Raw genomic sequence first — 15,089 nt, 5'->3', positions numbered from 1 at the left:
TTCATGGCGTAAATAGATTGCTTATGAAAATTTATTGAAATGTCGATAGCTTGCTCAGGGAATTTTTGAAAGTCCACGAATTAGTTTGCTCTGAGAACTAATTTGAAATATTTCAAATTTTAGTTACTGGAATGGCTGCAAAAGGAAAACCTAAGCTTTTGGCGAACCGATTTGGTCTATGAAGTTACCTGATTTATTTCAAAGTTTCTTTACATAGCTTGCCTTACAAAACCTTGATTTTTTTTGCAAATCTATTGGCATTATGATATAATTTCTTGAAATGTTTCCTAGTTTCATCGCTTCAATAGCTTGCTTTAGACAACTTCAAATTTTCGCGAACCATACCGCTCTACGAGACAATTTGAATATGTCAATATTTAAATGCTTTTTAAGCTTCTATGAAAAATATATTTTTAAAGTTTTCGGTAGCCCATTCACTCAAAAAATAATGTTCAGTTTTTTGAAGTTTCATCGCTTGAAAAGCTTGCTTGGAAAATCTTTGACTACTGTTATTCGATTCGTTCTATAGTTAAATTATATTATTTCAACTATTAAACCGCTTGCTTAGAAAAGCTTAATTTTTGCGTATCAATGTTGGCATGGGATAGCAGAAATCGCTTACTAAAAAGATCTATGTCTTAATGCGAATTGATTCACTAAGGAATTCTTGAATTATCTCAAATCTTTTAGCTTGATTAGGCTGCTCAGAATAAATAACTCTCCGATGAAAGAATTCCCTCTATGAAATAATTTGAAACATTTCAAAACTTCAGCGCTTGATTGGCCTGCTCAGAAAAACTAATTTTTTGATGAGCCAACTCGCTTCAAGAAAAAAATTTAAATTTATTTCATCGCATGAAGACTTTGCAGAGAAAAAAATTTGCGAAGCGAATCCCTTTTGAAATAATTTTTCTCCTGTTTAAGTTTTATCGCTTTAAATACTTTGAGTTTTAAAAATGTTTCATTGTTTGAATGGCAAATTTTTCGCGAACCCAATCGTGGTATAGAATATTTTTTTATAAATTTCCAGGCTGCATTGATTTAATGTATGAATTAACCTAAATTTTCATGGAATAAATGGCTTGCTTATAAAAACTTTAATTTCTGTCAATCAATACACAGTATGGAATAACTTCAAATTTCATTATGAACTTTTTTGCAAACCTATCAGCGGTATGGAACAGTTTTCAAATAGTTGCATTGCTCGAATGGCTTGCTCAGAAAATTTTGTTTATTTCGAATTTCTTTAGAATTAAGTCTTGATTTTTTAATTTTTCTCTGCTGGAATGGTTTGCTCAGAAAAAATCAGGTTTTGCGAATCGATTTAATGCATGAAACGGCCTGCTCAGAAAAAAAGTAAGATTTTTGCCTACGGTAAACGGTATGGAATAAATTGAAAAGTTTCCCAAGTCTACAGCGAAACAACTAACTTTTTGCGAGCCGGTTCTTATTGAAGACGGACCTGCTAGTTAAATTAAAAAAGGCTTCAATTCGAAAAAAAATTTGATTGTTTCGAAATTTAGATAAATTAGTTTTTATGCAAAATGTGGCCATGTGCTTCTTAGTATCTGCGTTAAAGTCTTTAGGGGTGGAACATTTGTAGGGGACAATTTTACAGGGTGGAACATCAAACTTCACCCTTCAAATGCGTGCAGGGACTTGAATTTTAATGCGAGTTTTCTGAAATTGTATGATGATTTGAACTAGCTGTCACTTTTTGTGGAAACGCTATTAATTGTGGAAATGCTGTTAGCTGAGGAAAAGCTGGTATTAATGATGGCTTTGGTTTTATAGCTGGAAAATTATGCGGTTATTGCTTATTGTACCATCCAAGTGGTTCGCGTGTTTTGTAAAAAGCATATGGTAGAGAAAAGAAGCAGATTTGAATTGAAGCTAATATTTTCTTTTATTCTGAATTTGCATCATCAGGTCGGTTTTTGTTCGTCTTAGTTATTTTTGTTTGTTATTTTGTATGAGAAAAAATGTGAAACGTGTTATTTGATTGTCATGAAACGTTGCTTTCGAGTACAATTCTTAACTCAAACTAAATCTTTATCACAGAATAGTTCACAATTCATACTGAACACAGCTCGGCGTGTAAGTAGTTTGCGGCAAAAACTGTCCCCATGAAACCTTTGCTCTAAATCGAGTTTGTTGCAAGTGTTAACCGCCTGTTTAGTTAGTTATTTGAACGAAATGGTACGCTATTATTATTCCCCTGAATAGTCCCTGAATTTTCCTTAGTCCTCCAGCCTTCTATTTATATTCATAGATCTGCTTATTCTAATTTGTTTAAACATAGTGATTTTTTCGCGTAAAATCGTCCGTTTTTTGTTCTTCATATTAGCGAATCGCGGTGAAAGTTTTGACTAATGGTCAAAAAGTTTCAAGGAAAATATCACAATGAGGAAACAATAATTAGGTGCAAGTTACAGAAACAAAAGATTAGTTATTGTTGTTATTTTCTTCTGCGATGGCATCAGTTGTTGGTAAGTTGGTGACCCTCAGAGACTCACTGCAGTCGATGGAGATGACGAAGAACGCGTGGCATAGACTGAAAGGTTACAGGGTAGTCACAATCGGGTCTCTAGTCGCCTTCCTGCTCGGATACATGGGTAAGTACATGCAAGCAAAAGTGAGAAAAATTTACGCAAGCAAATAATTTTCAATACTTTTTGTTAACTTCTGAAAGTCTTGACATGAAAGCTAATGATTAGTTGAGAAAAGTTTTGAAAGATTCATTGAAAACAACAATTTTACTAATAAATAAAATCAAAATTTTTTGGATATTTTCTGATTTTTTTAAGTTTCTTTATGTTTTCCGACCTAGATGTCATTTGAAGCCAAACCTGGTTTCACTGTAATTTTCTCGTTCAATTTAAATACAAAGTATCAACTGCGCGTGAACCTTAGCTTAAATAAATAACCTACGGTACGGGTTAGGTCTCTGGCTTGTTAACTAAAATATCAATTTTCCAGGCACCTGGGCACCACCTGGCAGCTTCATTTTTCTGTGTGTGTTCGTCAGTTTGGTGGCAGTCACCCAACATGCGGAGTACAAGAAACATGTCATCATCAAGTCCCGCCAATACATAGCCCAGAACGAAATGGCCGAAGTAATTATGAGCTGTACAACAGGGCTTTTTGACTCATCTATTATATATTTAAATACGGGCTTCACTATTTCGCCATATTTAAGATTTTTCAACGTATTATTTTTGCAAAGGTTAAGATTTTTTTTATTTTTTAGTTTGAATTTGTATATTTCACCGAGATTAAAACAAGCAGCCCAATAATGGGATGCTCTCAGGGTTCTCTCAGGGTTGCGAAATTGGTTTCCAATGATGAATGCCAAAGTCTTGTTAGTGGCCGAGATACGACTATTTTTGTCATTTTTCAAAAATTTCCAGAAAACTCAAATTATGAAATAATTTACGAAAAGTTGAATTTCCCAACCTTATAGTTGGGTGCTGTCAGAGTACTCTCAAGGATTGCGAGTTTTTCCTCCAAATATGACTGCTCAAATCCTTATATTTTTTGAGATATGACGTATATTATGATTTCTTTTTAATTTTTCAGAAAACTTAGATTTTACAAAAATTCAAAAGAATTGAAATTCCTAACCTTGTAGTTGGGTACTGTGAAGGTACTATCAGCAGTTCCAAATTGCAAATCTTGCCTCCAAATGCGACTGCTCATATGCTCTTAGTTTCCAAGATGTTAACGTTTGTATTTTTTAAAATTGTTCAAAGAACTTAGATATAAAAAAGTTTCACAAAATTTGAAATTCCTATTTCTATAGTGGGGCTCTGTCAGGGTACTCCCAGGAATCCCGAATTTTGCCTCCAAGTTTGACTGCTCAAATCCTTGTAGTTTTCGAGATATGACGTGTATTATGATTTCTTTTTAATTTTTCAGAAAACTTAGATTTTACAAAAATTCAAAAGAATTGAAATTCCTAACCTTGTAGTTGGGTACTGTGAAGGTAGTCTCAGCAGTTCCAATTTGCAAATCTTGTCTCCAAATGCGACTGCTCATATGCTCTTAGTTTCCAAGATGTTTACGTTTGTATTTTTTAAAATTGTTCAAAGAACTTAGATATAAAAAAATTTCACAAAATTTGAAATTCCTATTTCTATAGTGAGGCTCTGTCAGGGTACTCCCAGGAATCGCGAATTTTGTTTCCAAGTTTGACTGCTCAAATCCTTGTAGTTTTTGAGATATGACGTTTTTTGTGATTTTTCAAAAAGTTTTCAGAAAACTTAAATTTATTTTTTGTTATTTTTAAAATTCTCAACCCTTTAGCTGGGGCCGTCAGAGTACTCTCAGGGCTTGTGAATCTTGCCTCCAATTCTCACCTCTCAAATCCTTGTAGTTTTCAAGATATGACGTTTTATGATTTTTCAAAAACTTTGGCTTAAAAAAATCACAAACTTTGAAGATCTCAATCCTGTAGTTGAAAACTTTGAGGGTACACCCAGGAGTTGCAAAACGTGCATCCAAACATCACTGCTCAAATATATTTTTTAAAGCCCTCCCCCAGCAGCTTTTAGCCCTCATATTACAAAAAAAAACCTCGTATGATTTAAGTTTTTTTTGTTACTAGGCTGGAATTTTCTCGTTCAATACAGTGCTGATTACACAAGCAAAGCTTGTCTTATAGCATGCAGTCTCTTTTTTTCTATTCTAAGTCGCAAGTTTTGAAAGTGTTCATTTTGATTAATAACCAGCTATTAAGTACAGCCAATGCTAAGAATATTAACGCAAACTATTATATTTCATACAGCACTTTAGCTTCAAGATATCATGGATCTGTAGCGTAGAGGTCAGGAAGGAGACCCCAACAAAATAAGAGGGTTCGAACCTGGGCAGGGTCGGATGTTTTAAGTGAAATTTTTCGTTTATTAGTTAAAATGCGTCCGCTCTATAAATTGAGGCATGTTAGTTGGTAAATTTCTTTTTTCAAATCGACTGGTACTGCTAATGCGTCATAATTGATTTGCGTAACTTAGACTCATAATTGGCGTGCTTCACTTAAGAATTTATGTTGACTCAAAAATTTACTCATTCAGGTTTTACTAGTAGCGTTATTGGTCATATTTTTGCTTGTGTATATGAAGTGCAACTTGGCCTCTGTGTTCAACCATCGTTACCAATCTTTCTTGCATTTTTCTCAAATCCTTGTAGTTTTCAAGATATGACGTTTTATGATTTTTCAAAAACTTTGGCTTAAAAAAATCACAAACTTTGAAGATCTCAATCCTGTAGTTGAAAACTTTGAGGGTACACCCAGGAGTTGCAAAACGTGCATCCAAACATCACTGCTCAAATATATTTTTTAAAGCCCTCCCCCAGCAGCTTTTAGCCCTCATATTACAAAAAAAAACCTCGTATGATTTAAGTTTTTTTTGTTACTAGGCTGGAATTTTCTCGTTCAATACAGTGCTGATTACACAAGCAAAGCTTGTCTTATAGCATGCAGTCTCTTTTTTTCTATTCTAAGTCGCAAGTTTTGAAAGTGTTCATTTTGATTAATAACCAGCTATTAAGTACAGCCAATGCTAAGAATATTAACGCAAACTATTATATTTCATACAGCACTTTAGCTTCAAGATATCATGGATCTGTAGCGTAGAGGTCAGGAAGGAGACCCCAACAAAATAAGAGGGTTCGAACCTGGGCAGGGTCGGATGTTTTAAGTGAAATTTTTCGTTTATTAGTTAAAATGCGTCCGCTCTATAAATTGAGGCATGTTAGTTGGTAAATTTCTTTTTTCAAATCGACTGGTACTGCTAATGCGTCATAATTGATTTGCGTAACTTAGACTCATAATTGGCGTGCTTCACTTAAGAATTTATGTTGACTCAAAAATTTACTCATTCAGGTTTTACCAGTAGCGTTATTGGTCATATTTTTGCTTGTGTATATGAAGTGCAACTTGGCCTCTGTGTTCAACCATCGTTACCAATCTTTCTTGCATTTTTCTCCTAATTCAATTGCCCTTTATATTAAAAACTATCAGGAAATTCAGGATTTAATTTCAAGAAATCGGTAGAAAACAAGTCGAGACAACAAAATTTGCAAAACTAAGTCAATTAAAAAAAACGTTCTTTATTTTGGAGTTTATTGTCTTGAATCAGGTTGGTGGGAAAGTTCTGTGCTACTTGCACAGGAACGGGCTTTCCTTGTTTATGTAAAAACTGAACCTAATACAAGCTTAATTAATCATGTACTTTGGGAGCCAACTTGGATTGCAGTGATTTCAAACGATGATTTGTGAATTTATTTTTTGAGAAATGTGAAGTTCGACTTTCGGCTTATAATTAAAAATCTAACATGCTAGGAACGAACAATGCTATGCCGATACGAACTGTTTTCTCGTTTTTTTCTTATCTCCCGCTCAATTTTAGAATACGAAATCTACTTTTTGTTAATAATTGTACTCAACTCCAGGTGCAACGTCGTCTGCGTGACATTCCCTCATGGGTCCACTTCCCGGAACAGGAGAAGGCGGAGTGGCTGAACAAAGTGCTGAAGAAGTTGTGGCCATTCGTGAACAGATACGTGGAGGACTTCCTCAGACAACAAGTAGAGCCACAGGTCAGCGCGCATGGAATTATTGCTGATTAACATTAAGAACTAGAACTACTTCCGGGTTTTGCTCTAATTTAAGTGAAGTCGTTAAATTTCTTCGCAGTTGTTTTAACGTTTTCGATTTTTTTTGAATTTTCTGGAATTCGACTTCAAATATATTTTTTAAGTGGAGCTGAAATGATTCTTTTCCCGTTTCCCCTTCCCTTCTGAATTCAGTAAAAATGCGATTTTCTAACGGCTTGTAAAATAAAAAGTGTTGTGCCTAGAGTTGATGGAAACAGGTGCAACTATTAACTCGTCAATTCATTCCCATGTAAAGATTGCAATTGACCCGCTGGCTTTTTCAAGATTGTATAAGTGAAATGTTTGTTCAAATAGCGTGCAGTTTACCGAATGTTTTGAAAAGGCAAAAATCAAATTTAAGTTCCGCCAAAAAATTAGTTGATTTTCAATATTAAATGAAAATTGAGCTTAAATAATTTTCGACTGATGAACACTGAATTAAACGTCCCGACAATTGTTAGCGTTTAAAGAAGTGAAAATTCATCCCATACCATTTTGTTATAGTAATTTAATGAAAAATTCGAAATGAAATGATTTAGCATTGCACAGCAATCAAACTGCCATACCTTAGCGGATGGTGGCTTCTAAGCAAAGAACCTCGATTAAATTGCTTCGCGATGAATCGTCGCCTGCGACCAATTGTCGTTTGCCATGCCATACCAAGTGAAGAATGGAAAAGCGCCCCTTAGCCCCTTTTTATTCACTTCGAGTTATGTTTTTATTCCTGTGTAAAAAAAACTTGGTTCTGATTGTCTGAAAGTTCCTGTTTGATAAACACAGGTATTATGAAAACGTATGGGATCGGGTATTTTTATTTTATTTTATTTGAGACGCTTTGGAAAATTTATTTGATGCGCTTTTCTCAAAAGCTACTCAACCGATTTTCAAAAAAGGCACCAATGGGAAGTCCGACCACTACTCTGAGTGGCTGCATAATACCCTAATCTCTTTTCACCTTAACCCACTTTCTACAGCCTACGGAAAAGTGTGTGGGGGAATTTTTGACCCATAGTTTGGATTTTGTACGTTTTCTCAAAAACTACCCTCCCAAATCTAAAATTGTGTAGAATCGGTTGTGTTCTCCTGTATAAGCAGTTACGTCCAAATTTTTTTAAAGAAAAAGTTGTTATCCTCGGAAAAGTCAAACTTCCGATTTTTTGACCGTTATTTGAAATTTTTGACTTTTCTCGAAAACTACCCTCCCAAATCTGAAAGTTATGATTTCGATCAGAAATACGGGTTTTGGTAAGCTCCCCTGCTTCAGCCCCTTAGCCAAATTTTGCTGCAAGAAAAGTTATGACCATCAGTGTCAATGGGTAGAACGGGTTATTGGAAGCTCTCAGGCATAAGGGGTTACGCCGAATTTTTTTTACAGAATTTATGACCCTCGGAAAGTTCATTATTTTGATTTCTTGTCCGTATTTTCAAACTTTTTGACTCTTCTCGAAAACAACTCAATCTGATATCAAGGGTTCAATCGAGGCAACAACTTGTGGAAAGCATCCGTGCATAAGTTGCTGCGTCTCAAAATTTGTACAAGAATAAATTATGTCTCTTGGAAAATTCCAAAATCACAAAAATTTTTACCAATATTTTAATATAGAAAAACTAAGCCCAATTTTTAATTTTTTGAATTTATCTAATTCATCCCGCATCAGTACAACAAAGTCAAAAATTATCAATCAGGTACCTCCGCTTTAGCTGGGCCTTTAGTCTCACGCGGCATAATCTTCCCATATAAAGCGCCGAGGGTTGTGGATATGTAAAGTTGATGTCATTTATGCTTTATTCAGGTGAAGGAGCAGTTGCCGAGTATACTGAGTGGGGGTTTTAAGTTCGGGCCCATCAGTCTGGGCAAACAATCCCCCCGGGTGGCGAATGTGCAGACATTTGTGACAGAGAGACACACTGCGCATGGAGGGAGGGAGAGGGAGATCATTGCAGATGTGGACTGGGTGTACCCCGGAGACTGCAACATCCAGATGATACTGACCAGGTAGCATTCCTTTTCACCACTTTTTACTTACGGAATATCTTGTTGAGAAATGCTAAATTTCGATTGTTCAATAAGTTTTATTCTCTAACAATGCCAGGAAACTAGGTTTCCTTGTTTTGGTTCAGTTGCGGTTTTTCTGAATTTTGTTTTATATTTTAAATCCAGCTGAAAAAAAATTATATCACGTAAGTTTACAGTGTTTTTTCCGTACGACCGATTGAGTCTATGGTATTGAGTACGAAATGAGTGGATAACACCTTGCAGTTTGCATTTCTCCACTAGGTTATTCAGACTTAACAGAGCAGAGAAAATGGGTACAGCTCAGATCTTCGAGTGGGTTTTGAAGAGAATAATAGTCAATAAAAAAACGAACTAAAGTTGAGATTCGAACCTTTTTTTTTCATTTTGCTAAGTTGTTATTTAATGAAACATAGCTTAAAATTGTTCTTAAAATGGCATATTATAGGCAGTTGAATACTTTTTCGAATCACTCATGTTGTTACTAGGATCCCGACTGCGGGGATCCAGGACTTGCGAATCAGTGGGAACCTGAGAGTAGTTATGACTCCCCTGCTGAGCAAGCCCCCCTTCATAGGAGCTGTGACCTTCTTCTTCAAGGAGCCACCCTCGCTCAATTTCAACTTCACCAATGCTGCCAATCTGTTCGATCTTCCAGGGGTGAGTGAGTGCGATTTGAAAAATAGTATTGTTGTAAACAGAACAGTTTTTAGTATTTTGAGGTTTTAATATTTCAGTTGAACCAATTATGACTAGTGGTGAGCGGTTCGCTCAAAAAATCTCGGTTCGGTTTTTCGTTTTTTTTTTCAAAAGAAAATTTAAGAGCAAAAGAATGAATTGATTAGAAAAGCTTACAGAAAACTACAAATTTTCACGTAGAAACACAACTTAAGAAAAGTTTGCCCCGTTGCCAGTTGCCATAAATATGCGCCCTTGCATTGCATTACAATCAATATCGTAATCACCAAAAACAATCCCACATTTCAAGAATTTCTCAGAAGTATGGCTGCCAGGAAAGTTCACGATATCCAACATGCAACTTTTATGCTCGAAGTTTTTTAAAAGAATTTCGGTTCGGTTCGCCAAAAATTTCAGTTCAGCTTTTCATTATTTCGGTTCGGTTTTCTCACCTCGCATAACTTACTTTCAAGAGCTGGTCTTGTAAAAAGTTTGTGAGCGTGCAAATTTAGAATCGGCAACCAAATGATTGCTAGCAAATTAAATAACCTTTTGTGGCAGATGGTTTCTTGAGTGTATCTCCTCTCTTTAGATGAGTGAGGCGTTGAGGGGTCTGGTGCGTGACCAGATCGACTGTCGCTTCACCCTCCCAAACAGGATGGTCATCCCACTCTGCAACGAACCCGAGGTGGACACAGTAGCCTTAAAGTTCCCCATACCTGAAGGTAGCACAACGGATATTACATTTTAAAACAAGGATAGACGTTTGCTGTGCAAGTAGCACAGAACGTTCCGACCATACTCTTGAAAACTACATATTTTTTCAATTGAATGTCGCGTGGTTTGTTAAAATGATTTGATAAAAGCCGAAAACTTAAACATATTCGACACTCTTTGTAAAATTGGCAAGACTGAGAAAACTTTTAGTCAAAAAATATCTTGAAAAGAAAAAAATCGTAAAAAAAGTTTTTTTTTCTCAGTTTTTTGCAGATTTCTTTAGTGTTTTGAATCCCAAAATGGCGCTAAGAAACTTCGAAAACTAATTGAACTAGAGCAAGTTTAAATTTCAGGGCTTGATTAGGCTGATCCTTATTCTATAAAAACCAATTATACGCCTGCTCGCTTGCTTTATTCGCACGGAATTAGACTAAAAATTCTAAAATTTCATATCGGTTTTCTTGACACTGTAAGACTTTCCTTTCGAATCACGATTTAAAAGGCTTCAATATGATATATCACTCGACCCTACCCAATGATTATTTATGGTACTTGATTTTGAGTGGAAAACAATAAAAAGTTGAACAAAAAAACTGAAACACACCCGAGTACAAAGTTCCTCTCCATTTTCAATTGTCGGAGCAATAACGTAATTTATCAAATTACGTTGATTCTTTTACTGTAATTCTTTTACTGTAAAGCTGTCTTTTGAAGCCCCTGGTGGAAAATGGGATTGAAATAGTGTTTTAGAATTAGTTGAGGTCACAAACAAAGTAATGTTTCGCTCATCTTTCAAAAAAGTCAGCTATCTTTAAAGATAATTGATGAAGCTTAGATTTTTGTCCACTTGGCAGGTATTTTGCGAATCGGGATGATAGAAGCGAAGGACTTGGTGGAAAAAGACATCACGGGGAAGAGTGACCCCTATGCTGTGCTGAAGATAGGGGCCATCAAATTCACCACTAAAACAATCCCGAGGTCACTGAACCCAACTTGGAATGAGTTCTTCGAGGCACCCGTATTCTATGTTCAAGGTAGAGGTTTTTTATTTTCTTCAAAAAATTTTTAACTTGATCTCGTCATTCTTGTTTTTTAGGTCCCTGCTTCATTTCAGCTATTTTCCATTCCCCCCACATTTGAGTATCAGTTTTGAAAACTAATTTAACTTTGTCATAATAAAATGAAATTTTGCATAGTGAACGAACCAACTATTGTGAACACATTTGTTCTTCATACCTTACTTCGTAAAATCACGTGTTCAACCATAATAACACGTTAGCCAATTGAAAAAAAGAAAAATTTGAAATGTGGGGTGAGTGTAAAAGTGCCTAGTGTATTAGTATGAACCTTTTTTTCCAACCTAACTCGCAAATAAAAGGGCTCATTTGGTGGCACTTTTGCTATAATCACGATCTGTAGCATTAGAAGTTTCATGGCATCTGTTGTCTGCTTTATTTGTGGCTAGTTTCTCCGGATTGCTAGTTTCTGCGAATTGTGGCTAGTTTCTGCGGATTAGAGGTTAAAGCGTGAGATTCTTAATCTCAAGGTTGTAAGTACGAATCCGTGAAGTGGCAGATTTTTTTTTTCACTAATTCCAGGCTTGGTCCTTTTTTCTTTTGCACTTTATAGAGCTGCTTTTTCGCTTCGCCTCTGTGTTTGACCATGTTTTCTGCGCTGCAGGCAAATTTTTGAAAAAACAGACCAAAAAAGCGTTTTTAGGTACTTTATAGAAAAATTTTGACCAAAATATTGCGTTTTCCCGTCAATAATAAACAGTAATTTTAAACACTTCAATGTTATTTGCAAATATAAACATTTGTGACCTGGATAGGAAGTTGAAAGATCTTAGTTCGTCTTCTAGGTCAAACTCTGAGTATCCACTTATTCGACAGTGACAAGACAACGGCGGATGAGGCTATGGGCAATGCCTCAATAGGCGTCAAACAGTACACCCTCACTGCCAACGGGTTCCTAGAAAAATGGGTGTCACTCACAGACGCCGCCTCTGGTAAAATTCACGTTCTTGGATCCTACTTGCATCTGAGCGACAATCCGAACGATTTACGAGCAGCCTTTCAAGCACAACGGTTGATGCCCTTTGAAGCGAATAATTTGAATGTAGCTTACCTGAAACTAACAGTGTTAGGCGCCAAGAATCTACCCAAGAGTAGAGATTCAAGAGGCAATTTTGACAGAGAGGATCGACCGAGTCCTCTGGTCAGAGTCACGAGGTGAGTTTTTAAATCTTCTTTTTTGGCGTCAAAGGATCGATAGTGGATACTAATGTTTGCCTTGAATTGATTTGATAGTTTCTAAGTTGGTGCGAAATTAACCGACTTTAGGTTTGATTTGCTAGTGTTATGATCATCATCTGTACCAGCAACGTTGGGTTACTCATGCCAAAAAGCCCTATTTGGTCGAATTGTATTTCGATTGGGCTCTTTTTCTTTTTCTTCCAGCCTTTTTTCGGCGTCAACTTTATACGAGCTATCGATTTTACTAAATTAACTATGAAGACCAAAATAATGGAAAATGGCTAATTACTGGGGGGATGACAATTTTTTGGCAATCGCATTTTGATAACAGATGTTTAAATAAATTTAAACAATGTAGGTGGGGGGTTCTGAAGAGTGATTGATTGTTGTTAAAGGGCTGGTCATGGAGTGGAAAAGGGGAAGAGACACATGACAAAAGTGGTGGTAAACTCTCGTGACCCCACCTGGCAAGATGGTTTCGACTTCTTCCTCTCCAACCCAGAGACGGAACAGATCGAATTCGAGGTAGAGTAGGATGGACGTTTAAGATGACAATACAAAGAGTCGAAAAACATAAACCTAAGTTTAAATAAACGACAGGTGTTTCGAAACTTGTTCAGCAGCACGTATTGCTGCCATATGCAAAAAAGAGTTTTGATAACTTTGAATTTCCATTGTACTAAATTTAATGAGAGTTCTACAAAATTGTTTGTAGAATTTTTCTACCTCTGAATAAATTATTACTACTTAACTCTTAGCGTTTTCAGTAAATAAACCATAAAATTCCAAAAGTGTTTTTTAAGAGTAATAAACATAATGAAGACTCTTATATAGGTCTTGCTGATTTTTTTCAGGAAAATGTCTTAAAATATTACTGCACTTAGGTATAGTGCACTTTTTGAGTTCAATTGAAATTCATCTGCTGAAAGTGACGTAAATAGCATTTTCCAAAAACCAACGTGCAAATGGCGCAAAAAATTGTGAACGTTTTCTAGTTTGAAAAGGGAATTTAATTTTCAAATCTCTAGTGGAATAAAAACTTTACCTATTCATCCAGTTTTCTCTAGTTGGGTTCATGTTATCAAAAAAAGCGCCAATCATAATTTGTTGAGATTTTTTCAAGTAAGTCAGTGTTTTTTATGTTTACATGCGTTCATTACTCTTTTCCAATCTTCGATTGGTTTTTTTTAAATTACTGGCAGAAAACGAGTGTTTTTGCATTTCTCAAAGATGTGATATTTTTAAAATCACGTTCCATTGTGAATTAGGTCCTGGACGAACAGAAGTCCAAGAAGATCATATCAACTGTCAGTCTGAGCGTGAGTGAGATCATGAAGGCCTCCCAGATGCGAGACTCGTTCGAATTAGAACTAGACAACAAAGACGCCAAGTACGGATTCTACTCACGGAGTCCATCCATTCTCAAGATTAGAGCAGCGCTACGCTTCCTAGTTGCTGGAGGCTTGGAACGCCAGACTTCAAAAGACCTTTCGGGTTTCGACTTCGAAGCGCCGAGTTGCAGTCGCGATAAATCTGACTACACTAGCGATGACTCGGGAATTGGGAGGCATCAACCGAGAAGCGACTCCGAGCGACGTGGAACGACATCTGTTCCTCAGACACCGCTTAGTTCCACGGGACAGAACAGGAAGTTCGGCAAAAATGAATCGCCTACCAAGTCTCGGAACATGTCTAGTCTTGAACGTCGGAAGACTATGGATGCCAAAAATCGAAACAATGTGGGAGGCGAGGGAGTTATGGCGCCGACTCTAATGAGACGCCAGCCTTCTCTATCGGCGATTTCGATCGGCGAACCTGACGAATCGGAGCCTGTGATCAATCTCGGATTCAATTTCAATCAGCTCAAAAATCAACTAACAGTCGGAGTAAATGAAGCCAAAAATTTGTCATCGCTTTTCAAAACCTCTCCGAACTGTTACGTAACAGTTCTTCTGAAATCGTCAAAACCGAAACAGGAGCAGAGCGAAACGACGGAGATCATCGAGAACTCAGATCGACCAAGGTGGTACAAACCGATGATATTCAACACGACCTTGGAGATTCTGGACAACTCGACATTGCTAGTTTCGCTTTACAACCAGAACGAGAAAAAGCCAAATGGTTACGTGAAACTGGACCTTAAAGAACTGGACATAGAAAGCAGATCATTTTGGTTTCCAATCAAAGACTCGCCTAAATTTGTCGCTCCAATAGAAATTAAGCCGAATGAGTGATACTCGCTGAGGTTGTTTGTATAAAAAATACAAAAAAAAACTGACTAAAACGAAGAATAATCTAAAGCTTTGTCTAATCTGCTAAATGAGATAATCAGCTTTATTCAAAAATTTAATCTACATATTGGCTACTTAAGTTTTGTTTTAAATTTACTATTCGGATGACGTTTCTGCACTTCAGAGTTTGAGCTGAGATTAGGTGAGTTAAGGCAATCAACAGCAAAAGGAAAGCAGGAACTCAATAATCTCATCGCAAAATCAGGTATGATAAAGACAGATAGCACGAGCTTGAGCGATGTATTATATTTAATTAATATTATAAATATTTTCTAGCAGTATGATTCTGTAGATTCGAAGGTGCATCAAATTTAATGCGTGCTTTCCATAATTTATCTTTGATGCTCAAAGTGTAAGCCCAATTTGTTTACACCCGGTGAAATTTTTTGCTCCCAAAATTGTTCGTAAATAAATTAAACAAGCTAAATTGTCCCATTATTTATCTGCAAGCACCAAATTTTTGGGTCCCATGACAAT

General features: G+C 36.3%; 1 protein-coding gene across 1 annotated transcript; it reads left to right on the top strand.

Moving 5' to 3' along the window:
• Positions 1 to 1,785: 1,785 nt before the first annotated feature.
• On the top strand, positions 1,786 to 14,722 carry LOC134854169 (extended synaptotagmin-2-like). Its single transcript, XM_063870300.1, has 10 exons — positions 1,786 to 2,615; positions 2,980 to 3,116; positions 6,454 to 6,600; positions 8,451 to 8,653; positions 9,160 to 9,331; positions 9,942 to 10,074; positions 10,921 to 11,100; positions 11,928 to 12,297; positions 12,717 to 12,846; positions 13,590 to 14,722. The coding sequence occupies exons 1-10, from the start codon at positions 2,474 to 2,476 to the stop codon at positions 14,553 to 14,555; spliced, it is 2,580 nt and encodes an 859-aa protein (XP_063726370.1). The 5' UTR covers positions 1,786 to 2,473; the 3' UTR covers positions 14,556 to 14,722.
• The last annotated feature ends 367 nt before the right edge of the window (positions 14,723 to 15,089 follow it).

Source organism: Symsagittifera roscoffensis, chromosome 9, assembly GCF_963678635.1.
Source record: "Symsagittifera roscoffensis chromosome 9, txSymRosc1.1, whole genome shotgun sequence".
NCBI classification, from domain to species: Eukaryota; Metazoa; Xenacoelomorpha; order Acoela; family Convolutidae; genus Symsagittifera; species Symsagittifera roscoffensis.
The sequence above is the reverse complement of the archived record's forward strand: the minus strand, read 5'-3'. Positions and strand labels throughout refer to the sequence as shown.

Excerpts from the sequence above, each read along its gene's own strand:
- LOC134854169 (XM_063870300.1), top strand. The coding sequence starts at position 2,474 with ATGGCATCAGTTGTTGGTAAGTTGGTGACCCTCAGAGACTCACTGCAG. Across the intron at positions 8,654-9,159 it reads ATCCAGATGATACTGACCAG|GATCCCGACTGCGGGGATCC; the intron begins GTAGCATTCCTT and ends TGTTGTTACTAG. Across the intron at positions 12,298-12,716 it reads CCTCTGGTCAGAGTCACGAG|GGCTGGTCATGGAGTGGAAA; the intron begins GTGAGTTTTTAA and ends TTGTTGTTAAAG.